This window comes from Rhinolophus ferrumequinum, chromosome 11 (assembly GCF_004115265.2).
Source record: "Rhinolophus ferrumequinum isolate MPI-CBG mRhiFer1 chromosome 11, mRhiFer1_v1.p, whole genome shotgun sequence".
Classification (NCBI taxonomy): Eukaryota; Metazoa; Chordata; class Mammalia; order Chiroptera; family Rhinolophidae; genus Rhinolophus; species Rhinolophus ferrumequinum.
The window spans coordinates 2,366,667-2,393,308 of NC_046294.1; the positions used below are offsets into that span (position 1 = coordinate 2,366,667).

Sequence of the window (26,642 nt, forward strand, 5' to 3'; positions counted from 1 at the left end):
GCCCACAGGATTTGGAGGAAAGCAGAAAAGCACCCTCCGCCCAGCATGCCAGCCTGGGTCCTGCCACCTCGGTGGGTCAGCCGGTGGAGTGAAGGCCCTCCCCGCCCTGGATCTGTCTCATTCCACTCAGGACATCCCAGGTGGCCCGTGAGCTGGCTCAGGGACAGCAGTGTCATTATTCGTGGCCTAATTTTCCTCCTTTGGCTAGAGAAGTGGAAACGGAAGCCAGCCTCAGAAGGTGTAAAACAAAACAAAGGAAGAACCCCATTTCTGTCCCTCTGAGCTCAAATGCCATTGTACCAAAGGAAGGAGAGCCATGGGACCAGCCCCAGAACGAATTCAATTCTGTGCCAAGAAGGCGGCCTTCGGGTTCTCCCTTGCAGGCCTGCCTTGGCTGGTCGGGGGATACGGGGCGAGTCCCTCGCTTGTCAAGGGGTCCGGATGATGATGGGATGGTAACAGGTGCCACACCGATCGCACCTCAGCGTAACCGGGAAGCGGGTTCAGACACGTGCTTCCTGCTCTGTGAAGTGCCCATGAAGCTGGCTGTCGTGGAGCCTGCCCCGCGCCCTCCACACCCTGTGACGGAGGAGGAGAGGCAGCCAGCGAGAAGCTACATGTGCTGGAGATAAATACCCGACCAGCATGCAGACAAGCAGGACACCCCCAGAAACTCCCAACTGAGAGGCTGTGAAGTCCCGCTCCCCCCAAGGATGGGCCAGGATTCCAAAGCGATTCTGAGGTGGCTACAGGGTGCTCACTGGGGACCCCGGGGCCCAGGGATGTGACACGGCACAGTGCGGGAAGTGCCCTGACGTGGCAGCCATTTCTGGACGGCAGGTTGGCCCCACGTTCCAGGAGCTTTAGAAGCTCTCAGTCCTCCCACTGGTGGTAAGGAGCCAACCCACCCGGAATTCAGGAGCAGGACGAGGGGTCGGGAAGCTCCTCACAGGCTCCTTCACAAAAACCAAAAGGAGAGGCTGTAAGCTTTCCACGGTGGGGGCGATTGAGGGAGTCAGAGCAGGGCCCGGTGGGCCCTGGGCTACCGGCAGCTGTCTCAGGTGACAGGGGTGACACGGGGTGCTTGTCGTGTTCAGAAGGAAGCCAGTGCACAGCTCTGTGTGCAGTGTTCCCGACAGAGCGTGTACACGAAGCACACAGCTTGTACCACACGCAGAGGCCCCCGGGCGAGTTGGGAGACGGCCTCTGTGCTGTCAGTCAGGGCACCGGAAGGGTCCACACCCAGTGCAGGCAAAGACCACTGTGGTCAGCGGGGTCTGGCGAGGCTTTATGTTTCCTCCTAGTTTTCTCTGCTTTCTGTAATGAACCTGTATTCTTTCTCTATCTGAAAAAGAATTCAAATCACCTTTAAATTGAAGAAACCATTTGTAATGGTAAACGTGGTTAAATGCAATATTCGAAAGAGAAAGTGGGTCCCTTCATTTGGAGGGTGATTCGTGTTTAAAAAGTGGTAGATAGAAATAGGTGAAAACAAATAATCAAAATATAATGGGGGCAACTGTAGGTGGTAGGAGTACGGGTGATGATGATTTTCTTCTTCATATTTTCTCATGTTTTTAAACCTACAAAACCATGGAAGAAGTTGTCTAGAAGTGAAGTGGACGGAGGGCCTGGTTTCGACCCGGGGCCAGGGGGCCATGGAAATGCCCCAGGAGAGGCAGTGTTTGAGCTGGGAGAGGAAGGGGGCCTGGCTGTGAGCGGCTCCCCCTGGGGGCGCCCCGCGGCCGGCCCCTGCCCAGGGCCCCTGCCTCAATGAATAGGAGAGGGGCCGCTTCACGTGACCCCAGTGGAGGATAACGGGCCCCGCAATGTTAGCCCAGGAGCTCACCCCGTTGACCTCCCTTCTCCTGGACAGCCCTGTGTCAGCGGTCATCGGAGGGCCCACCTGTTCCAGCAAACTGCCCACAGCATCTAGATAGTGGTCGTCGCCCAGGCAGGGCTCCATCCTGGGTGTGGGAAGCCACCAGCGTGGCCGTGCAAGGGGCACAGAGCCCGAGGGCACGCCTGGCACCGCCTGCCCGAGCCAAGCGCCCTGCACGCTAACCGAGCTGTCTCCCCTGCAGCCCAATCCCGGCTACACGGCATCATGAGTGTGCCCCTCGTCTGCGACTACGGCTCCGGCTTCTGCAAGGTGGGCTTCTCAGGAACAGAAGCACCCGTGGCCGTGTTCCCGACCATCCTTGGGAAGCTTCGGCATGACGTGAGTGACAGGTGCCCACCCCTGGGCGCTGCTCAGCCCGGAGGTGGCTGCGGCCCGACTGCCCTGCCCCCTCCCACAGGCCCCGCCAAGTGCAGTCCATAGAGCAGGGGCGGCCGAGGCGAGCGAGTGCCAGAGTCACGGGGGCCTGCTGGGTAAAAGGCAGGGGACCGGCCCACCCCGAGTCACTGCTCCAGCAGGTCTGGGAGGGGCCAGAGGTCTGTATTTGTAACCACTTCTCAGGGGATGGTGACACCCCAAAGCCAGGGGCCACGCTGAGAACCACGGACTTAGATGGAGCCGGCCAATTGCATGAGTTAGAAAGCAGGCAGTTGTACAAACTGACCATGGGGCCCGTCTGTTTCCTGTTTGCTTTTCTCACTGAGATGGTGTGTCTCCTGAGAAGCACTTCTCACCTGTAGGAAGCCGCTGGTGCTATGTGGCAACTGACGCTCAGCCCCCAGGACAGGAAGACAGTAGGGAGGGGAGGGTCTGTGGCAGCTGCTCTGCCTAAAGGGCGTTCTCTCCTGCCTACTGACTTGCGAGAGAGCGGGCGATGTTGCCAGGTTGTGACCCCCCCAGTGGCACTGCTGTGAGAATGGGGATGACGTCTCTGTTCCCACCTGACGGAGGTGGCAAGCAGCTGCCCGGGGCTCACAGCAGTGGTTCTCGCCCCACGGCAAACCTCTTCTGCCTAAAAGACAAATTCCTAAGATATCAAAACTCCGTGTTGATGAGCTGTGGCAGCCTCGAGAATGGGCCTCTCTAAAATCCACTGCACCACTGCACCCCGACCCCCTTGCCTCATTACAGCACGGCCCCAGGGCACCATTGCACCGTAGTAACATTTCACCGTGACACCAAGGCCGTGCTTCCCACAGACTGACTTAGCCAATACCTGAGCATGGCGGGGTACCCAGGTTGACCCACTTCTGGGAGACACAGGCATCCTCTGATAATGACTTTGTCTTAAGAACTCCCCAGCGGCCTGGCCAAACCTTTCTCCCAGGATACCCAGCCAGCCCTCTGCCCTGCACCCAGGATCTGACTCGGGCAGCAGCCAGCCTCTCCTGGCCTGTCTGGTGCCCTCTGCATTTTCTCTCACACAGACGTAGTCCCTGCTGAAATCCTTGTACCTTTAATCCCATTTGGGTGTCTGCTTTTTGGTGCACCCAGATTAACACATGGACCCACTGGCGAATCCCCTCTGAATGACACAATGCATGGTGTAATCTGCCACGAAAGCAGCTAGGTTCACCTTCCTAAAAATAACAGAAATTAAATAAATTGCAGACCTCTCCCCACCAACATCCCAAAGCAAACGTGGAAGCAGATGCCCTCCCCCCACCATTCCTCCGTCTGCTGCCTCCTCCACTGTCGCCCTCAGTGTCATCTAAGTGTGGGCAAGATGAGAGGCCCCGCCATGGTCCCTTGGGAGCACTTTTACTTGCAGGTCATTTGCTGAAGCCTCCCAGCGGCATTTGGAAATAGAGCACAGGCCTCAGAAGGCCACTGATGCCCGCCCTGTGACCGGAGCCGTCCCTGACAGCACGTCCCCACCCGCCATGGCGCACTGGTGCCGAACATGACCGCTGAGTGCAGGTGAGTCAGTCCCGAGGACTCACCTGTCCTGGCCCGTGCTTTTCAGAATCCGCTGGTAGGAATGGAAGAGGAAGACTGGTTCATTGGGGAGGAGGTTCAGAGAAGACGAGAGAAGCTCAGCCTGCAGTATCCCATCGCTCGGGCCACCATTACCAACTGGGACGACATGGAGAAGGTAGGCTGCAGCTTCTGTTGGCGTGGGATCTGTTCACAGGCCCCTGCTGCCTTGGCACCTGGGGAGGGGGTCCCGCGGGCACCCAGGGGTCCTTCGGCATCTCTAGACACTACATCGCAGTATTGACCACATAGGTCCTGATCAGAAACCAGGGTCTGAATCCTGTCCCCACTACTCATTCCCTATGGCCTTTTGGGTGCAGAACTCGGCCTCTCTGTCCCGTCTCCTTATCTCTTAGAAAGGGGTCCGATTTTCCTACCACCTAGCACTATTGTGACGATTAAAGCGGACGATGGATAAAAAGTCCTCAATCCACTTCTCACCGTGAGGATGGCTAGTAAGAAGTAAACACCGACAGAAAATGACAAGTATTGGTGAGGGTGTGAGAAATCAGAAGCCAATCACCGCTGGTGGGAACGTAACACAGGGCAGCCGTCCTGGGAAACAGGATGGAGGCTCCTCAAAGAATTAAACAGAACTCCCATAGGACCCAGCAGGCCCTCTTCTGGGCACATCCCCACAAGAATTGAAGGCAGGGTCTTAAAAAGATATCTGTACCCCCATGTTCACGGTGGCATCTTTCACAGCAGCCCAAGGGTGGAAGCAGCCCAGCTGTCCCTCAGCGGGAACAGGTACCCAAAACGTGGTCTAGTCATACAATGGGTATTAGTCAGCCTTAAAAGGGGAGGACATTCTGACACCTGCTACAACATGGGTGCACCTGGAGGACATTGTGCCAAATGAAATAAGCCTTAAAAGGACACATACGAGGTCTGACCATTAAGTTCGCGAACTTGTTGCACCGATGTTGCTAACCGTTTTTTTATATCAGAGGGATTATTCCTTATGAATTTGTACCCACTGGACAAACAGTTAACCAAGTTTACTATTTGGAAGTGCTGAAAAGGCTGCATGAGAAAGTTAGACGACCTGAACTTTTCGCCAACAATTCATGGCTCTTGCATCACGACAATGTACCAGCTCACACGGCACTGTCTGTGAGGGAGTTTTTAGCCAGTAAACAAATAACTGTATTGGAACACCCTCCCTACTCAGCTGATCTGGCCCCCAATGACTTCTTTCTTTACTTGAAGATAAAAGAAATATTGAAAGGAAGACATTTTGATGACACTCAGGACATCAAGGGTAACACGACGACAGCTTATTACGATGGCCATTCCAGAAAGAGTTTGCAAATTGCTTTGAAGGGTGGACTAAGTGCTGGCGTTGGTGCATAGCTTCCCAAGGGGAGTCCTCTGAAGGTGACCGTAGTGATATTCAGCAGTGAGGTGTGGAGCACTTTTTCTAGGATGCGTTCCCGAACTTCATTGTCAGACCTCGTATTGTCCGATTTCACTCACAGGAGGTCCCTAGAGGAGTCAGATTCACAGAGACAGAAAGTAGATGGTGGTGCCAGGGCTGGGGGAGCGGAGGGGCGTGTTTCATGGGGACAGAATGTCAGTTTGGAATGATGGAAAGTTCTGGAGATGGTGGTGGCGACAGTTGGACAACAGTGAGTGTGCTTGATGCCACTGAGCTGTGTGCTTAGAAAAGATGAAAATGGCAGACTTTCTGTTATGTATGTTTCACACACTAAGGAATCCCTGAGTCCAGCAGAGTAAGGGTGTAATGACCATGGCTAACGTGAACCACTGTCTTCATAGCTGAGGGTCCCAATAGGGGCCTCCGTGTACGGTTGGACAGGTTGCGCACTGCCTTAGAGGATGTAGTAATTCCTAAGCTGCGTGATGCTTAGTCCCCACCATGTGCCGGGGTTCAGACAGGACAAAGAGCGCGCGCCTTTTATCAGTGCTCAATGCAGGTTATCGACTGAACTGTGTCCCCCCTGTCATCTCGGGGCTCGGATCTGTCCCCTAGTCAGGACATGAGGTCCTCGAGACGGGCCGTGCTCCCCTTCCTGATGCAAGCCCAGGCGCACAGATGGAGGCTCTGCGACTAGTCCCAAGCCGCACTCCGCCTTCCCTGCTGACTCAGAAGCCGCTCCGTGGTGCAGACAGGCGGGTCCCGTTTTTCTGTCTGCCGTGCGCACAGGCGCGCCTCACCGTGCTGCCCTCGCTCCACAGATCTGGCATCACTCCTTCTACCAGCTGCTCCGCACGGCCCCAGAGCAGCACCCTCTGATGCTTACAGAACCACCTTTAAACACGATGTCCAACAAAGAGAAAGTGTCACAGGTAAGAAGCCAGGGGCTGGGCGGGGGTCAGGGAGCAGGCCGTAGGGGGCAGGGACACCCTCGGGACCTCACCTTTGCTTTGCTCAGCGAGATGACTTCAGCGAGAGCTGTCTGTGTAGACATTTGGGCGAGAACGTCAGCTACCGCGGAGAGACCCCCAAGCGGTCAGAGAGGGGCTGGGTGTTTACTATTAATTATGTAATTTATACCTTACGGCCGCTCTCTGGGGCAGAGTGATTATTAGCCCCTTGGCACAGATGAAGAAATCAGAGTGGCCAGGAACATAAGTAATTTGGCCAAGGTCACAGGCGAGTGGCCGACAGACCTGCCCGGACCCGCATAGTCTGGCCCTGCGCCCCCTTCTCAGCTCTGTCGTGTGGTGTTTCCTGCCCGGACGTCTAGCCCTGACTTAAAAGCCTCCAGACCCCCTCCTTCTCTGAGCCTCACCTGGGGCTGCCCCAGCCCCCCCAGGGAGGAGTTGGTGGCTTGTGCTGATAAGAGATCACACCAGATTGAACAGGATGGTGGGGCCCGTGACGGGCGCAGGCTGGTGAAGAAAGCAGCCCCCACCCCTGCCCCGACACCCTGCAGCGCCCTCCTCCGGGCTGGAGTGGGTGGGGGCTGCCGGGGCTGCTGCTGGCTGCCCGTGTTCCAGTCACGGCGTTAGGCTTTGCCTACTGAAGTCCTAGATGGACTAATTCAGCAAGCAGCAAGCTTCCACCAGCTGGCCCTGAGTCTGTGGAGCCCAGCGGTGTCTCCCTCAGGGAGCGGTGACCCTGGGAGCAGGCGCGGCGGCTCGTGCGTGGCCCAGAAACAGCACCATTGATCACAGCGCAGGTGTAAGCTGCCGCCTCATTTAAAACAAAGCCCTGAGGGGGCCGACGAAACCTCCTTGGCACGTGGACGGAGCCACAGAAGTGAGCCATCGCCGGGCTCCATGTGGACCGGGCACACAGCCCATGGCCGGGAAACAGCAGGTCCCCGCTTAGAGAACGTACAGTGCCATCGGGGCCCCAGTGAGCTGGAGAAGGAAGGAGAGAGAGAAGGCGCCCCTCACCTGACTGTCTTGGTCAGGGTCCTCCAGAGAAACGGAACAATAGGTGACACGTGGAGAGACTTGTTGTAAGGAATTGGCCCGTGCAGTTATGGAGGCTGACACGGCCCAGGGTGTCAGCCAGCTTGAGCCCCAGCACAGCCGATGGCGACCGTTCCAGTCTAAAGGCAGGGAAATCCCATGTCCTGGTTCAAAGGTCACCAGGCAAGAGGAATTGTTCCCTCTTATCTGGGGGATGGTTAGGCTTTTTGTTCGATTCAGACCTCCGAATGATTGGACGACAGCCACCCACACTGGTGAGGACCATTTGCTTTCCTCAGCCCACTGATTGAAATGTTAATCTCATCCAGACGCGCCTAGAATCACGATTGTCCAAGTGTCTGGCGCCTCGCCCCCATGGCCCAGTCACGTGGACACGTGAAATTAACCCTCACACACACCGTGGCGCCGGCCACACAGCCTGTCTGCAGCATGTCCCCACCTGCCCCAGCCCCATGGCCTGACTCTCTGCCCTGGCTCCAAACTCACCCCCTAACTGTGTCAGGGTCCCCGCATGAAGCAGAGGCACACCCGCATGGGGTCATTTGGGTGAAAGTTTACTCAAGAGATTGCATACATAGGTGAGCAGAAGTTTCAGAAAAGCAACACAAGACACTGCAGAGCTCCGGGCTAGTAACGGGGGGCTGTTACCCCCAAACCTGAAATAGCAGCGCTGGGTACCAGCGCTGGGAGGACTGTCACCAAGGAGGGCCAGCAGGGAGGGTGGGAACCTCAGTGCTCCACCTCCCTCTCCCCGCTCCGTCGCACCCTCCTGGGGGGCCTTGTGGGCAGAGCCCATGGCTACACCCCAGGGCAGAGAGGGATGGAGCAAGGCAATGGCCCCGCGGTGGCCCGAACCGCAGTGGGCCACAAGGAGTGCCACCTCGCAGGACAGTGGACTGCGTACTGGTGGCCTCTGCCCCAGCAGTGTCCCTGCCTGTGTCCTGCAGCCAACCTCCAGGGCCCCTCCCAGAGGCTGGAACCGACCGAGCAGCTCAGGGCTGATTTTCCTCCTGGAAGGGGTCTGTATCTGAAGGGGACCTGGGGTCCCTGTCCCAGAAGAGGGGCCAATGTGGTGAGCTCCCTGTGCACAGGGAAGGGCCCCGCCGGTTCTCGCACTGGCTGTCCCAGCACGCGTGACCTCGGGGGATGACTGGCCCTCGCCGTGTCTTGGTTTCCTCATCGGAAGGATGATAACGGTATCACCCAGGGGGCCGTCATGGAAACAAGATGAGTCAGTGACACACTGCACTCGTCACAGTGCTTAGTGCCTGGCGCGCGTTCCGTAAATGCTGGTTCTCACTGTCTCCGTGCCTCAGTTTCCTCCTCTGTAAAATGGGAGTTTGATCGCAGGAACACTGAGGACCCTTCCAAGCTCTGTGACCTCTGGCCTCACGCCAGGCTGGGGGTGCTGAAGTTGGTTTGTACCCTTATGTTTTTTAGGGGGAGGGGGCTCTGGTGGGATACCAAATGCTGCCCTCCCACCTCCAGGGGTGCCCTCCTCACCCATGAGGATCCAATTCCAGGGGCTGCCGAGAGACGCCCAACCCCACAGGCGCTGCCATGCTCGTCCCTGCGGCCCTTCGCGGTAGTACCGCGCCCACTCGTCACACTGCAGGTCCTTCCCCTCGAATACGCATCTGTGGTGTCCAGTTTGGGCTGTGAATAAAGCCACTATGATGAGTAGGCAAGAACTGATCTCTGTATGGACACGTCTTTCACTTCCCTTGGGCGACACCCCCACAGACGGCTGTCCCCTAGTCACACTCTCAGTGGTGTATCCCGGACGTGGGTAATGTTGGGTTTCAAAATGCTGCTGTGCCCCGGTTGTAAGGTCTTTGCTAGAGGCTGGTCCGTTCCCCTCTTGGGCAACGGATTAAGCCCACATCCCAGCCACTTTCCTTCTTGTCCTGTCACTCAGGGCCACTATCCACCCGTCCTAATCATCCAGGGCCAGGTACCAGCCCCTGCGCCCAGGAACTTGCAAAATTACTCAAATAAGCCAGCCCACAGGGACGTGAAAAGCCCCGTAACCCCACCCTGCTGGTCCTTCGTGAGCTGCCCGGCTGCTCCAGCTTGCTGTCCCTCTGTCCCCGGGTGCAATCCCCGTGGCCCTGCCAGGAAGCCTTCTCTGGTTTGGAGCTACACCTGACAAAGTCGGCCTCTCAGCAATCTGGGTGACGTGGCCCTGGGTCCTGCCATCAAAAGAACCTGTAAGCCTATAGACGCCAGTGTCACCACCTTGCAGAAGAATCTCCCGCTCACCCAGCTGCCTTCACGGAGCCGGTGTCCAGGCGCCATATTCACGCCCCACCTCTGCCACCTGCTCCCTCACGGCCCTGTCCCCTGGTCTCCTGTGTGGACAAGGGAGGAGTCCAATGTCACATACTTCGGCGTGGACAGTAAAAATGAGGCTGTGTCTCGTGTCGTTCCTCTGTCTGGTTGACAATCAGCACCAAGGGATATCTCCTGACCCAGCCATGTCTGAACTAAGTGGCCTATAGTTTACACACCGTTAGCTGTCCTTGTTTCCGTTATTATGACACCAGCAAGTCATCGCAAGTCTGCGTTGGAATTTCTGTTGAGCGCAGAAAGAAGGGAGGACAGTAGCTTCCCAGAGGCATAGGGAATTCAGCATGGTCCCCATCGTGATAAAATGGTGCTTTATAAGACGGTGAGGTGCTCTCTCAGCCGCCCTGTCCTGCAAGGTACGGGGGAGGGATGTCAGCCCATTTCACTGACTGGGAAACAGAGTCACACAGCTGGGCACGGCAGAGCTGGGAGGAGGAGTGGCAATGCTTCCTCACAAATGTCTTTGGGGGAGCCAAGGGCCTCCTGCAAGCAGGACTCGTGCACCTCCGGAGGTAAGAGCCACCCGCTCCTCTGCCTGCTGGCCTGGGTGCCCGTGCTTCCCGAAGCTTCTCCACAGATCCTGTTTGAGACTTTCAACGTGCCTGCCCTGTACTTAGCCAACCAAGGAGTCCTTTCTCTCTACGCCTCGGGCCTAATTTCCGGTGAGTGGTCCTGCAGCAGCCCCGCCCCCTCCTGTGGGCCTCCCACGCCCGGCCTGCAAATAACAAAAGAAAAAGCCACAAAACACACACTCGCCAGCCCTTTTCTTGCCTCCTTCCCTTTTCATCCCTCCTGGTTAAACGGTTTGCTCCCTCTTGACTCACGGTTTTTTCTTGACAGCTTTAGTGAGGTATGATTGACGCACAATAAACGGCACGAGATGACGGTGTAGACTCCTGGGTGCGCTCATGAGACCATCCTGACAGTCAGGATAATGAACAGACCTGCCACCTCCAGTCGTCTCCCCCACCCCCGCACCCCCCGCAGGCCCCCTCCCGTCTGTGCTCCCACAACCACTAGTCTGTCCCCATAGAGGATTTGCGTTTCCTGAAATTTTGTAGAAATGTGCTCACGCACGGTGTGTGTTTCTTTGTGTGGCTGTTTACCCCCGCGCAGCACGGTTATTTGGGGATGCATTTGTTTGTGTCAGTAGTTCATTTTCTGAGTTGCATTCCATTGTATGAATGCACGTACTTCGGTTGTCTAGTCACCTATGAATGGACATGCAGGTTGTTTCCAGCTTGGGGCTATTAGAAAGCGACTGTGCACGTGTGTGCAAGACTGTGCACGGTCGTATGCTTTCATGTCATGGCTGTAGAGGTCTAGAAGTGAAATGGCTGTGTCATATACCAAGTGTATGCTTAACGTTTTAAAAAATCTGCCCCACTGGTTGCCAAGGTGATTGCATGCACCGTCTTGCGTTCCCACCGGTCGGCTGCGTGAGAGCATTCCCAGTTCCTCCACGTCCTCACCAATGCTTGGTGTGGTTGCTCTTTTTAATTTCCTGATGGGAGTGTGGTGGTATCTCCCGGTGGTCTTGGTTCCTCTTTCCCTAACGACCAGTGATGCCGAGTACTTTTCGTGTGTGTGTTTGCCATTTACATATCAACCTCAATGAAGTGTCTGTTCAAGTGTTTCACCCAATTTTAACATTGGGTTGTTTATGTTTGAGTTTTGAGAATTCTTTCCATATCCTGGGTATGTCTTTTATCACATACATGTTTTGCAAATATTTGCTCTGAGTCTATGGCTTAACTTTTCGTTCTCTCGCTGTGTCTTTTGACGAGCAGAAGTTTTTAATTTCAATGAAGTCCAATTGATCAGTTTGGTTTTTTTGTGACTCTTGCTTTGGTGTCATGTCCAAGAAATAGATGCTGAACCCAAAGGTGTTCTGCTGTGTTTTCTTCTAGGGGATTTATAATTTTTAGTTTTACATTTAGTTCTATGATCCATTTTGAATACATTTTTATATAGTATAAGGTGCAAATGAAGTTTTTAAAATATGTATAGATGTCCAAATGTTCCCACGTTATTTATTGAAAAGACTATGCTTTCTTCATTGAATTGCCTTTGCACATTTTTTTTTGAAAATACATATGTGTGGGCCTATTTCTATACTCTTTATTCTGTCCCATCTATTTGTGTAACTGTAGGTTAATACATATTGTCTTGATTACTGTAGCTTTATAAGTCTTGAAATAAAAGTGTAGTGCTACATTTTTGGTCTCTTGTTTTTGATAATGTTTTGGCCATCCTAGGTTCTTTGCATTGCCATGTAAATGTTATAATCAGTTTGTCAATTTCTAATTTAAAAAAGCCTCTTTGGGTTTTGTTTGTTTAATTGGAACTGCACTGAACCTATAGATCTGTTTGGGGAGAACTGACATCTTAACAATATTGAGTCTTTGAACAAATGAATATGGTATGTACTTCCTCGGTATTCTTTAATTTTTCTTGGCAATGTTTTGTGGTTTACAGTGTACGAATCATGCATATCTTTTGCAGACTGATCTCTAAGTGTTTCAATAGTATTTTGATGCTATTGTAAATGATATCTTTATTTCAATTTCTGATTGTTCATTGCTAGTATATAGAAATACAATGAGGGGCAGCCTGTTAGCTCACGTGATTAGGGCACTGTGCTCTTAACAACAAGGTTGGCGGTTCGATCCCCAGGTGGGCTACTGTGAGCTGCGCCCTCCACAAGTAGATTGAAATAACCACTTGACTTGGAGCTGATGGGTCCTGGAAAAACACACTTAAATAAGTTAAAAAAAGTTTTTTTTGAAAAAGAAATACAATTGATTTTTGTATATTGGTATTGTATCCTGGTACCCTAACTAAACTCATTTATCCATGCTGGTAGGTTTTGTTTTTGTTTTTTGTAGATTTCATAGGATTTTTCTACTTGGCAATCATGTTGTCTGTAGATAGCTTTACTTCTTTGTTTCCAGACCAGATGGCTTCTTATTGTTTTTTCATGCCTGGTTGCTCTGGCTAGAACCTCAAGTACAAAACTTGTCTTATTCCTGATCTTCGAGGGAAATCACTCAGTCTTACCACTGAGTACAGTGTTAGCTGTAGGTTTTGCACAGACAGCCTTCCTTCGTCAATGTGAGGAGGTTCTTTCGTAGTCTTAGTTCATTGAGAGTTGTCTTTTTTTTATGAATGGATGTTGAATTTTGTCAAATGCATTTTATGCATCTGTGGATATAATCATATGGATTGTCTTTTTTAGCTCTTTATTATGGTGAATTACAGTGATTGATTTTTGAATGTTAAAACAACCTTCCATTCTTGAGATAAAACCCACTTGGTCATGACGTGTTATCCTTTTGATATGTGGTCAGATTCAATTTGCTAAAATTTTGCTTGGGAGTATTGTGTCTGTGTGCATGAGGGACGCGGTCCAGTGATGTTTTTCTTGTGTCCTGCCTCTCAAGGACCGCTGTCCTTTGTTACCCAATGTCCAGCATCTTGAAAACTGTTGTTTCCTGTATTTTGTCCTCTCTTGTAGGTGTTCCAGTTGGAGTGGAGACCCACTCTTTGTTCCCCACCTTAGGTAGACGTGGAGCTCTTCTCGACTCATTTTGCTTCCTTTAAATTTGAAATTCTTGGTTGCCAGATTCACCAGGTGAAAGAAGCCAACTACCCAGACCTTAATCAGCTCTGGACGGTTCCAGAAGGCACCATTTCAGACACAATGAGGCCATGTGTTCCCACCTCATGTCACTTCCTTTTGGAGTAGCCTTGCTAACCGAAACGAGTGGCTCCTCCACCGCTCAGACTCTCCCTCTGCTCCAATGCCACGCAGAGAGTCTCAGGGTCCCCACCCACACAGATAGTTCTTTAGAGAAAAAGGTGTTAGGGGCAGAGTGTTCTTCCTCTTTCACCTCTTTGGCAGCTGCTGCAGATAACCTGTATATCTGGTTTAATAGAAATAGCTGTAGCTTCCTGTGCAAAAAGTCAGCCCTTGGTCTGACCCAGATAAGCTCCACCCTGTGGAGGGAGAAAGTTGGTTCCTCAGACCCATGACTTCCCGTCCAGTCTTTTCCCTCTCTATCATCTCTTCCTGCAGACTTGACTGCTGATAAGAGATACCATGCACTTTGCATTCTGATGCCAGAGTGTTCTCTTGTCTAGGAACGACCATCGAATCTGGAGAAGGAGTGACATACTTTGTGCCCATCACTGATGGCTGTGCTCTGCACCAGTCGACGATGAAGATGGACATGGCAGGCCAAGATATAACCTTGTACCTCCTGCAGCGACTGTCAGAAAGGGGGCACTCATTTATGGGCACAGGTAGGAAATGGTTTTTCTTGGCAGATAAACCAGTCCCTGCCTGGGGTGTAATATCCTTTTTGGCTTGCTTAACCTACAGCCTTCCGTTTGTAAAGTTAAGGTTACTTGACCATCCAAGTTCTAAAACCAACCCATCTATATCTAGGGACATTTAGTAGATTAATAATGAGAATGAGGATGATGGTCATGATGATGGTGATGGTGGTGATGGTGACGGTGATGACGGTGATGGTGATGGTGGTGATGGTGGTGATGGTGGTGGTGGTGGTGATGACGGTGATGATGGTGATGATGGGGATGGTGGTGGTGGTGATGATGGTGATGATGGTGATGGTAACAATGGTGTGACTATGGTGATGAAATGATGGCGACGATGATGAGCTAAGCTTTACAGAGTACTTGCCCTGTGCAAGGTACTGGGCTAAGTAAACATTTCACATACATTCTCTCATCGCTTCAAGTTACAACACCATGAGGGGAACAGTTTTCTCCAATGCAAGGGGAAGAGCCATAGGAAGGTTAGGCGACTTCAATGTCCCTTGACTAAGAGATATGGCAGCTGGGCTGTGAACCCAAGGACTCCAGATGAGGGTGTGCCTGTCCCACTGTTCACCCAGTTCCTGGACTAGGTTCCCAGACAGTGTAAACTTCATGACACCAATTCCCAACAACTCTGCAACCCTGCCTTCTACTTTCTGGTGTTCTCAGGCAAGAAATCTGTGTCCAAAGCCACAAACATATGGAACCCTAAAGAATAGCAGTGATTAAAGGGGAAGGCAAGGGAACGTGAGGATTGGCTGGGACAAAGTCAGACATTTTATCGACACCTCACGTTTAGCAAGATTTTTATGTGCATTATTTCATCTCATCCTTACAACAATCCTATGAGTGGTGATTAATCTCATTCTTGAAGACTAAGGAAAAGGAAGGTTTAAGAGAAGAATAAACTTGCTTAAAGCCAGGCACTTGGTAAATGGCAGGGGTGAGATTCGAACATAGATCTTTCTCACCAAAACCCAAACGAGACAAAGAAGGGAAAAATACCAGAAGTGTGCAGTGTCCCAGATGCCAAGGAAAAAGAAGGGCATGGGGGAAGAAGTCAAGAAAGGACCGAAGACTGTGGCCGTTTGGGAACTGGGACAACCAGGGCAAGACGAGTGTAGGTAGAGTGTGTGAAGGTAGAAGTTGGAAGTCAGTGGGCTGAAGAATCGGTTCAATGTCCAGCTGAGCTGGGGCAGGGCCTTCCCTCTGACCCAGACTCAGAAACAATGATAAATAAAATATAAAAGCATAACACCAAAAGACAGGGCTGGGTCTAACACCTGTTCTCAGGAACGGAGGAGTAACCTTCCAGATATTTCCAGATGAGGGGCTTTGATCGGCTTGGGCAGAGGACAGGACAGCTGTGAGCTGTTTGCAGGCGATACTCACAGCACATAGGGATGGGGCACCAACAAAACCTGCTTTAGTAAGTAATGAACTGAACTTGGGGTGGCCGGGTGGCTCATTTGGTTAGAGCGTGGTGCTAGTAACACCAAGATTGCTGGTTCGATCCCTGAAGGGGCCACTGTGAGCTGTGCCCCCCTTAAAACAAACAAACAAACAAAGTTGAATTTGACTTTCCAGCCCCCACAACACACAGCGAATATAGTATCAGCCTATAAACGCAGACATTTTTCAAAGACTTGCATCTTAGTTCAGACATCTGGGTTCTACCTTCTCTTTCACAATCCCAGGCCCCCAACACACATTTCAGATCAAGAGGGACTGGAATATGAGATGCAAACAGAAATAGCTACAATCACGCTGTTGCATCCTGGCCACAAGGAAGTTGAATCTCCAGGACGGAGCTCCCGGGCGAGGGGAGGGGCAGTGGCTGTCCTTTGTTTATACCCTTTTCTCTCTGCCTTTCGACCACAGGGGACCGGGAGTATATCCGGGACATGAAAGAGAAATGTTGCTATGTGGCTTTGGACTTTGACAAGGAAAAAATGGAAGCCCAGTCGCCTCCCCCCGCACAGAAGTACCTGCTGCCTGATGGCCGGGAGATCGACCTTGGGCCAGAGAGGTTCTTCTGCCCTGAAGTGCTTTTCCAGGCAGACCTCATGGGTGAGCGTGGGGAGGTGAGCCCTGACGGCCGGGCTCACTGTCAGGGGCAGGGGCTGGGGCAGCCGGGAAGGGATTCCACGTGGGGTAGCAAATAGGGCAATTTCAAAAGTTCCTCTGCTATCAGCTACCACTAATTAAGCACCTACTATATGCCTGTCACTTTGCTGACCATTGCATGGGGGTTCTATCCCATAATCCTCCCCCAAATCGCTTATTATCCCATTTTACAGATGAGGAAACCCACTGGGGAGTGTTAAATATTTGTCAAGTGTGATTAAGTAGTGTGCTGGGCTGCAAGTCTTCTCTTTCATGTGTGTGATTTATAGTCCCCAGTGAGTGTGAGAAGAACCGTAATGATGATGGTAGCAGAGTGTTCACTGCACGCACTCATTGGGCTGCGCGCGTCCTAAAGCGTTCCTGTGAATCAGCCTTTCCATCCTTATTCCAAGGTTATTCATAGGAACTATGACAGATGAGCAAAAACGAGGTCCCGACAGGCCCCTCACCCCCAGAAGCTCACATATTGACAAACAGGAGCACAAGGCACCTGTCTTCTAAGGGCTGGTCTTATTATATTTGGGTTCATTTGTAGGGGACAAAGGACGCGCCAAGAAAGGACGCTAACTAGACTTATTGTAGAGATCATTTTGCAGATCATTTTACACAAATACCCAGCCATTAAGTTGTACCCCTGAAACCAATAAAATGGTGCATGTCAGTTAGACCTCGATCAACAATAAATAAATAAAAAGAAAAAAATCAGAGAAAGAAACAATCAGCATAACTTTTCCAAGGCTACCCGAGCAAGGGCCCTGCCTCTACAGAAATCCTTTCATCATGTGATTGGTACCAAAGCATATAAACACTCATACTTGTCAGTAGCACGTGGGTGTAAATCCCGTCGGGTCACAGAGGTGAATCAGTAGGTGTTACTCAGTCACCAGCAGTTGAGTGCCACGACTGCTGGGCGGGACTCAAGTTCGCCCGCCGCACTGGCTGCTGAGACTTGGGGTCCAGGTGTGCAGCCAGCCGCGGCCCTGTCCCCACGTCCTCTCCTCCGCTCCCGTGCCAGGGCGCAACAGCCTGGGCATCCACATGACCGCCTTCCGCTGCATCAGCTCCTGCAGCCCCGCCCTCTGGAAGAGCCTCTTCGGCTACGTGGTGCTGTCTGGAGGTACTGGCTCCTGCTCAGGCCTGAGGTCCCGGATGCAGAGAGAGCTCTCGGCGCTGGTGTCCCCGACCATCAGCATGAAGGTACGTCCTCCCACCCACCCGCGTCATCGCACAGGTCGTTCTGGAAGCCTCTGCGGTGCCAGGCACATGCCAGGGGCTTGGGGAACACCAACAAATGGAGATGACCAGCTCCCGGAGCTTTCCCTTCCCGCGGGGGAAGCAGCAGACAATGCAGGTCAACGTTCCGTGGAAGTGTCTGTGTTAGAAGGGGCCACAAACCATGGGGGTGGGGGAAGCAGCGGAGGAAGGGGTGGTCTGAGTGGTAGCAGGAAGGTGGCATGTGAGTAAACACATGAAGGGAGTGACACAGAGCCCTGTGCCTGTGTGGGGAAGAGCGTTTGGGCAGAGGGAACAGCCGAGGCAGCAGCCCAGAGGCTTCCTCCCTGAAGGAAGGGGCTGAGAGAGAGAGAAGGGGAGACGAGGTCGGAGAAGCTGTGGAAGGCTTTTACCTTGAGAGAAACTGGAAACCACCAGGAGGTCTGAGCGGAGCAATGACGTGATCCTGCCAGGCTCTGGAGGCGAGCTCAGGCTGCTGGGTTGGGGGCCGTCGTCGGCATGGGGACAACAGGCTGTCAGGATGCAGGTGGAGGGTGGTGCTATGATTCTGGCGAAGATGCTGGTGGCTCAGAGCAGGCAGTACAGGGACGGAGGTGGCCGCCCTCCAAATGCACGTGAAGGTCAAGGCAACAAGCTTTGCAGGGAGAGCTGACGTAGGCTGTGAGAGGGAGAGGAGCCTGAACTCCTGGGGACATGCAGATGCCACCCCTGAGACGAGCAGGATCATGGCAGAAGCAGCATTGGGAGGCGTGCAGTGGCGCTTTGGACCCGTCGAGTTTGAGACGCCTTCTGTCGTCGGAGGGCAGATGTCGGGGTGGGATACGGAGAGTTTGGGGCACGTGTGGCGTCTTCAGCACAGGCGTGGTGCTTACGGACAGATGGGATTGCACAGAGGCGTGTAGACGACAGTGACAAGGAACGAACTCAAGTGACCCCGCAGGGAGAGGGAGGTTGGCGACACAGAGAGACCGCACTTGCAGGCGGGATGCAAAAGGCTTTCCTGGCTCTGGGTCCCCAGAGGCCCCGCCTGCCTTAAAGCCCTTCCTGACCGGCTGTAGAAAGTCAGTCACCCTGCCTGGCCCTCTGCCCCTTTGTGGGGCTCCCCCATTATCCCACGATCTCTTCAAATTGTCTTTATATATTGTGGAAACAATAGGCTTTATGTTTTAGAGCAGAAAGTAGTGTTCGCTTAGCTCCCCCTCCAGCACACGTGCAGTGTCTCCGGTGACACGCGCCTCGTGTCTTGCGTGAGTGGGAGCATTCGTCGCCACTGATGAACCGATGCCGTCAGCACTGGCTGAAGTCACTGTACAGGAAGGCTCACTCCTGGTGTCGTGCACGCCATGGCTGTGAGGGGGGCAGTGTCCTGCCGCCACCATCACAGTGTCATCCTGCAGGCAGCCTCACTTCTGTCACTGTCACACGGGTCACCTCAAAATGCTCGTGCTCCTCCTGTTTACCCCTCCCCGCTTCAACCTGCAACCTCTGACCCTTTACTGTCGCCCCAACCTTGACCCGGTCCTTTGCTCTGTCGGCAAAGATGTGCTCCCCCGAACGAGAACTGAGAACCGGGCTTGGTCACCCAGGGTGACGTTTGACAGGGAACACAGAGTAAAGATCCTGGTCTGGGTCCCACCTGTCCCTCCTGCAGAGTGGGGACTGTCACTGGGCAATGCGAGAGGGAGTTCTGGGGAAGGCAGATACATCCGCTGGTACTGCACACACACGTGCACACATACAGACACATACATAGATACACGTACACGTACACATACATGCACACACATACACAAAGATACACATACACACAGATATACACACACACATACACCCATACACATGCATAGACAGAGACACACACACACACATGCTACTGCCATGCCCTTCCGAGATGGGCAGCCCTCTATAAAGTAAAAGTACACGTCACACGGGAGACCATGCCTGCCTTCCTAAGACTGCTCCCCCTGTACGAAATAGTTTACGCTATCCCACATATTTAGAGCAGAGAGTGTACCCCCGTCTTTGCACTTCCTGAGTCCGCAGTCTTCCTCCTACGATCTTATGTGATGGTAAAAAAATGCACGTAATATTGGAAAACTGTTCCCTACCTGCCTTCTCACCTGCTAAGTCTGCGGCTCTCGCTGCACCTGTCACGTGAGGCCAGACATTTACACGCTGTTGGAAAGCTGTCATGCCAGTCGCTGACGGCGTCTGGAGCAGAGGCTGTTGCCTGTAATGAACTCACCCCAAATCAGAAAAGAAGGTACAGCTTAGGCCGGAGGGGAAGACAAATGCGGGTGTGATCTCCTGTCCGAGTTTTCTGACCACCTTTGCAAAGGGCTTCTCTCGGGCCATCCTTCCCCATCGGCTGCCAGCCTGTGGCTGAGCTGACTTCTGGACCAGGCTCCTCCACCCACCTCTCTTCTGAGTCCTCAAGGTCCCCCCCAGGCCCCCAAAACCTCCATATGAAACTTGAGGGCAACACCCATTTTTTGTTACTTTATTGAAACGAGTTTCTCTCCTGTCCTGTCTGGGGGTGAAGGAGGTGTGGATGCGCCTTTAATCATCCACAGAGCCCATTAAATGTTCCCCTAAAGAAGAGAAGAGTTCTCTCCCTAAAAGGAACTCATCCCCCGTTAGGTTCCCGTGGGGCCAACTTCAAAATAATAGTCTCTCCCAACAACCTAAATCCTGCGATAATAACATTCTTGGGAGACAATTTTCAGCCGCCATTTCCCCTTATTTCTTTAGAACGATTTTTGTCCCATTGAGTCCACCTCACGACGTGGATTTCCTGAGCTAGGAATGTGTGCACAGTGCGAGGCTTTCGGAGCATATGGCCGAACTGCCCTCGGAAGCCTCCAGCCCCGACCTGTCACTGCAGGTGAGGCAGCTCACCCACCTGTGCTCTCCAGCTCGGGCGCCATCGATTTTCAAATGCTTTCCCAGCTGGAGAGGTGGAAAGCAAATGACTGTTCTAACTTGTGTTCCTCTAAGTACTAACGAAGGTGAATAGTTGTACTCGTGTTTCCTAGCTGGCTGTAGTTTTTCTCTCTCTCCTTTCGTTTTTTAAAAAGATTTTTTATTAAAATGTAGCTAACATACAATATTAGATTAGTTTTAAGCGTACACCATAGTTATGCAACATTTATACAGCTGAAGAAGTGATCGCCATGGTAAGTCCTGCAACCATCTGACACCGTGCCACGTTATCACAATATTATTGACTATATTCCCCATGCTTATTTGCTTTATACATGGAAATTTGGAGCTCTTATTTCCCTTCACCTTCCCCCCCCTTTTTAAATTTATCAGTTGCAGTTGACATTCAGTATTATTTTATAGTAATTTCAGGTGTACAGCATAGTGGTTAGACGTTTATATAACTTAAGACGTGATCCTTCTGACTAGTCTAGTCCCCACCTGGCACTATACGTAGTTATTACCGTATTATTGACTATGCTTTACTTTACACCCCCATGACTATTTTGTGACTATCAATTTGCATTTCTTAATCCCTTCACCTTTTCACCCCAACCCCCTCCCATCTGTCACACTGATAGATCTAGTCCCCGTCTGACAGCATACATAGTTACTACTATGCTATTGACTGTATTCCTTATGCTGTACCCTACATCCCCATAGCTGCTGTGTGACAACCAATTTGTGCTTCTTAATCCCTTCCCCTTTTCACCCACCTCAACCCCCCTTCCATCTGGCAACCATCAAAATTTCTCTGTTTTTCTATGAGTTTGTTTCTGTTTTGTTTGTTAATTTTGTGCTGAGATTCCACATATAAGTAAAACCACATTGCATCTGTCTTTCTCTGTCTGACATACTCCACTCAGCATAGTACTTTCCAGATCCATCCATGCTGCTGCAAAGGGCAAAAATCCATTTCCCAACCTGGCCGAGCAATATTCCATTGTGTATATATGTACCACCTCCTCTTTATCCATTAATCCATCCACAGACACCCAGGCTGCCTCCACATCTTGGCCATTGTAAACAATGCTGCAACGAACATATGGATGCACAGGTCCCCTCAAAGTGGCGTTTTAGGATTTTTCAGATAAATACCCTGAAGTGGGATTTCTGGGTCCTTCATTGCCTCTGCTTATAGCCTTTCTTTAAAGTCTATTTTGTCTGCTATAAACATTGCTACTGCAGTTTTTTGTTTTTTTTTTTCATTTCCATTTTCATGAAATATCTTTTTCCATCCCTTTACTTTCTGTCTGTGTGTGTCTTTCAATCTTACATGTGTCTCTTGTAGGCAGCATATGTAAGGGTTTTGTTTTCTTATCCATTCAGGCCCCTATATCTTTCGATTGGAGCATTTAATCCATTTACATTGAAAGTAATTGTTGATAGATATGCAGCTATTGCCATTTTATTATTCATAATTTTTATCTTTTTTTCCCCATCTTAAAGAAGTCTCTCTAAGATTTCTTGTAATACTGGTTTGGTGGTGAGGAACTCCTTTAGCTCTTTCTTGTCTGGGAAGCTCCTTATTGCTCCTTTAATTCTAAATGATAGCTTTGCTGGGTAGTGTAATCTTGGTTGTAAATCCTTGCTTTTCATCATATTGAATATTTTGTGCTAATCCCTTCTGGCCTGCAAAGTGTCTGTTGAGAAATCAGCTGACAATCTTATGGGGGCTCCCTTATAAGTTACTAGTTGCCTTTCTCTTGCTGAATTTAGGATTCTTTCTTTGTCTTTAACCTTTGCCATTTTAATTATAAAGTGTTGTGGTGTGGGCCTGTTTGGGTTCATCTTGTTTGGGACTCTCTGCACTTCCTGGACTTGTATGTCTATTTCCTTCACCAGGTTAGGGAAGTTTTCAGTCATTATTTCTTCAAATAGGTTCTCAATCCCTTGCTTTCTTTCTTCTCCTTCTCATACCCCTATGATGTGAATGTTTTTACACTTGATGTTGTCCTAGAGGTCTCTTAAACTCTCCTCATTTTCAGGGGGATTCTTTTTTCTAATTGCTGTTTCAATTGGGTCTTCTCTGCTACAGTGTCTTCCAAGGCACTGATTCGGTCCTCTGCTTCATCCAGTCTGCTGGTGATTCCTTCTGGTGCATTCTCCATTTCAGCTATTATATTCTTCACTTCTGACTGGTGGTTTTTTGTGGTTTCTATGTCCGCTTTTTATGCTTCCTATCTCTCTGGTGAAATTCTCACCAAGTTCCTTGAGCATCTTTAGAACCTTGTGTTGAACTCTGTCTCTGGTAGGTTGCTTGCCTTCATTTCATTTAGTTCATCTTCTGGAGTTTTCTCCTGTTCTTCCATTTGGGATGCATTTCTTTGTTCCCTCATTTTGGCTGCCTCTTTGTATTTGTTTCTAAGTATTAGGTAGATCTTCTATGTCTCCAGTCTTGGCTGGGTGGCCTTATGTAGTAGGTGCCCTGTGGGGCCCAGTGGCACAGTCTCCCTGGTCACCTGCTCCAGAAGTGTCCCTTGGGTGTGTTGTGTGTGCTCTCCTGTTATAGTTAAGCCTTGATTGCTATTGGTATATCAGTGGGTAGGATTGACCCTCAAGCTGACTGGCTGTGGGGTTTGGCCACATCCACAGCTTACGGGCTGCAGTGTGGGGCCTTACCCCACTGAGTGGGATTTGCCCCAGTGGGCTCTGGTGCCTGTTGAGACTGACCTTTATGTATTCCACTTGTGGGGCTAATTGGGCAGTGCTCTGCTGTGATCTGAAGCCAACCTCCATGTATGTTGGTTCTGGGGTCTCTTGGGAGGGGCTCCGGTGCAGGCCTAGGTCACCCACTGCCTGTGACTGACTGAGGGCTACCTGGTAGGAGCTACAAAGCAATCTGCAGTTGTTTACTGCCTGTGCTGGACCTAGAGGTGCGAGGGAGAGGCCACGGTGTGAACTGAGGAATCTGCCACCAGTACCGGGTCTGGGGTAGCTCTGCAAAAAGCCAAGGAAATCCTGAGGTCTGCTGCCACCTTCTGGCTTCCTTGAGGTTGAGCCACTGATAAAGTTCGTGCAGTAAACGAGTTGGGTGAGGCAGGGTCTCGGAGTCACTAGAATGGAAAGAATTGTGGTCACCAGGTTAATGTAGATTCTAGTGCCAGTGCTGAGCCTGGAGCCACTCAGCAAAAGTCTCAGAGCTCACTGAGGCCTGTCGCTTCCCCCCTGGGGCTTGGTGACTTCGGTAGTTTTCCAAGAAAGAATGCAGTGAGGCCAGGGTTGGTTGCTTAGGAGAAGGCGCCTCCAGCGTTGGATGAGTTGGGTGGAGCGAGGTCTCACAGAGTCAGCAGGGTGGAACCATGGAGCTCACCAGACCAATCAGTTTCAGATTTGGCTGTAAGCATAGGGGACAGGCTCAACACAGGAAACATGGCGGCGCCCTGCTGGCTGAACAGGAGGAGGAGAACCTTCTCACAGGGAAAATGCTGACTGTCCTCCAGGCTTCCCCCTGAGGCTGCACACCTCAGTCTGCCCGCCATGTCTCCAAGTCTCCCTGCGTCACTATTCCTCTGCAGGAGGCCAAGGTGAGTGCCTGCGAGAGAGTGAGTCTGTGTGTGCAGCTGTTTAAGAGGACACCTGGGTTTCCCGCAGCCTTCCATTCCACCCGGACGGTTGGAATCCCCACTGTTTTTCACAGCCAGATGTTGTGGGGCTCCTCTTCCCAGCACCAGTACTCTGGGCTGGGGAGCCTGGTGTGGGGCTGGGTTCTCTTGTTCCTCCAGGGCGAGCCTCCATGGCTGAGATATCCCACCTAATTCTCATCCACTGCATGCAGGTGTGGGACCTGTTTTGCGTCTCCACCCCTCCTACCAGTCTTAACGTGGCTTCTTTATATCCTTAGTTATAGGACTTCTGTTCAGCCAGACTGCACATGGTTCTCCAGGTTGACTGTTCTGTAATTCAGTTGTAATTTGAATGTGTTCACGGAAGGAAGCTGGCAGGCACAGTGCCTCTCTACTCTGCCATCTTGGATCTCTCTTCTATTACTTTTTAAGCATATTTTTATGATTGCTTACTCCAACTGTCTAGGCATTTTTCTGTTGGTAGTTTTGCTTAACTCAGAAGACTCAGTGTCTTCTGAGTGCACAAATCAGCCCAGCTTTGTGCACCCTTTTGTTGGGTTTTGTGTGTGTGCTTAGTTAAGACACAGATGGGGTAAATGACCCATCTAAGGTGACAGCCCACTGATGGAAGGAATGGAGGATCCGGTACCTGCTGTTGGCTTTTTTCTGTGCCTGTTGCCTGACCCTGAACATGCTCCCCTCACCCCCATCTTCTGACTCTTTTTCCTTAAAATTTCAGCAATGTTTCTTCTCTTAACCAGTACGGCAAATTGTTTCCAAGCTAAGTACGGTTCTGTGGTGCAACAGAGCCAGCAGGCATTGGTAAGGGAATCTGGTAACTCATTTTCTATATTCCCCCACCTCTGCCTGCACCTTGGGTTTTCCTAATCCTCGTTCCCACCTCTTTTCCCTGGAGTGTTGCATTTGTCTTCCTGTCTTAGAATAATAAATGTGTTGTATCAGGACATACTGAAGTGCCCTAAGGAAAGTCGGTGAACATGGGAGGAGGACAACTGTCTGACCTTAAGCAAGGGGATGTAACCTTCCAGAGCCTCAGTGGTCCCACCTGGCAAATGGGTGTGGAGATGCTCACCTCCTCCCAGCCCAGAGGAAGCCTGACCTGAATCACAAGCACTGCTCTGTCCCAGAATCGAGAGTGAAGTGTAAGAGGAAGGGTGAAACAAGAGTGAGAATATCTTCAAAGCGATGCCTAAATGTAGACGGGATTTCTCTAGGTGGTTAGATTACCTGTGACTTTTTTCTTTCTGTTTATCTGCATTTTCTAACTTTTCTACAAAACACATATGGCTTTCACATAGATGCTATATAAGTATAAATGTGTCATATACTTTAGAATGAATTGGAGAGAGCTACAGGTGGGAAGATGTGGATTATTAAACATCTTTAAAGGGTAGAAGAAATTGTATTTTCCGGGAGGAAGAAATGACTGCCCAATTTAGTGTGGTATTTTGATTCTGGTTTCTCACCCTCTCTGCCCTCTGACCCCTCCACTTCTCCCTCCCTTCCCTCCTCTCTGCTTCCTCGACCCTCATCTAGGTGTACACCTGTCCATACTCCATATATGGCGCCTGGGTAGGTGGTTCCATCCTGTGCTCACTCTCTACCTTCAAGGACATGTGGGTCACCAGCAATGAGTATAAGGACATCGGTTCTTCTGTCATCAATAGGAGAGCCTTCTGATTTGTGGCTTTCTGGACCGTGTCACTTGCCCCTTCAGTGCCAACTCTGGGCTGAGCCTCAGCTCAGCTGAATCGATCAGAGCTTAGAATCAACTCAAACGCGATGCTGGCCTTTCCAACTCCAGACTTCAATAAAAAGTGTCACTAAAGGGCCGACTCTCTGTCTGGGCAAGACTTACTGTATCCTGGGGAATGCTCACAGAGCCCTCACCACATTAATTCAGAGTCATGAAAGGAAGGGAATTTCTGGTGCCCCCTGTGTATCAGTCAGTGTGGCTAAGCTGTGCTGCAGTAACAAACATCCCCAAAACCTCAGTGCCATAAAACGAGTCTATTTCTTACTCACACAGCATGCCTGCTGAAGATCAGCAGGGGCTCTCTCTTGCATCGTCCTCACTACAGAACCTGGTTGATGGAACAGACAACATCTGAAGCATCTGAAATTGTCATTGTGGGTGACCATCAGAGTGCCGTCATGGGCCCTTTATTGGTAATAAAATGCTCCAGCCAAGGAGGTACACACACCACGTCAGCTCACAATTAAGTGTCCAGAACAAGTCACATGTCCCCAAACAAGCACGAGGGGCCGGGAAGGACCATCCTGCCACAGACCTGGCAGACCCATATGGGAGGAAGGGCACAGATGCCCTGTTCTATGTGGGCACAGTCCGGGTGCGTCCAGAGCACACATGATCAAGGGGTGTTCGCTCTGTCCTGCACCGAATTTGATCCTCCTGGTGTTCCTGTGAGATGACTTTTATTAAAAAGTGGTTTCATGATGCAGAGACTGGAGCTAGAAAGAGTTAATTAACTTGATTGAGGCCAGTTAGGCTGTGACAGGAAGTTTAAATCCATAGATAACGCCTAGAGGATACAGGAAGGAAGTAACCACGGACATTAGAACAGCTGTCTGCAGGATCACAGAGGGCTGGACGGAGCTACGGGAGAGCCCTAGAGGCATGCTGTCTCATGCAGGTTCAGGGTGGGAAAGACAAGGAATACATTCTGTCGGAGGTGGTGACAGAAAACAACAGCACAGACAGAGCACCCACTTAA

The 26,642-nt window shown here is 51.2% G+C and overlaps 1 protein-coding gene across 1 annotated transcript; it reads left to right on the forward strand.

Moving 5' to 3' along the window:
- Positions 1-2,088: 2,088 nt before the first annotated feature.
- Positions 2,089-26,642, forward strand: LOC117030714 (actin). The gene is made up of 10 exons (XM_033120930.1): positions 2,089-2,221; positions 3,867-3,995; positions 6,080-6,190; positions 10,212-10,296; positions 13,778-13,939; positions 15,860-16,048; positions 17,121-17,302; positions 20,142-20,222; positions 23,812-23,865; positions 26,562-26,642. Exons 1-10 carry the CDS (start codon positions 2,108-2,110, stop codon positions 26,640-26,642), a joined length of 1,188 nt encoding a protein of 395 aa, XP_032976821.1. The 5' UTR covers positions 2,089-2,107.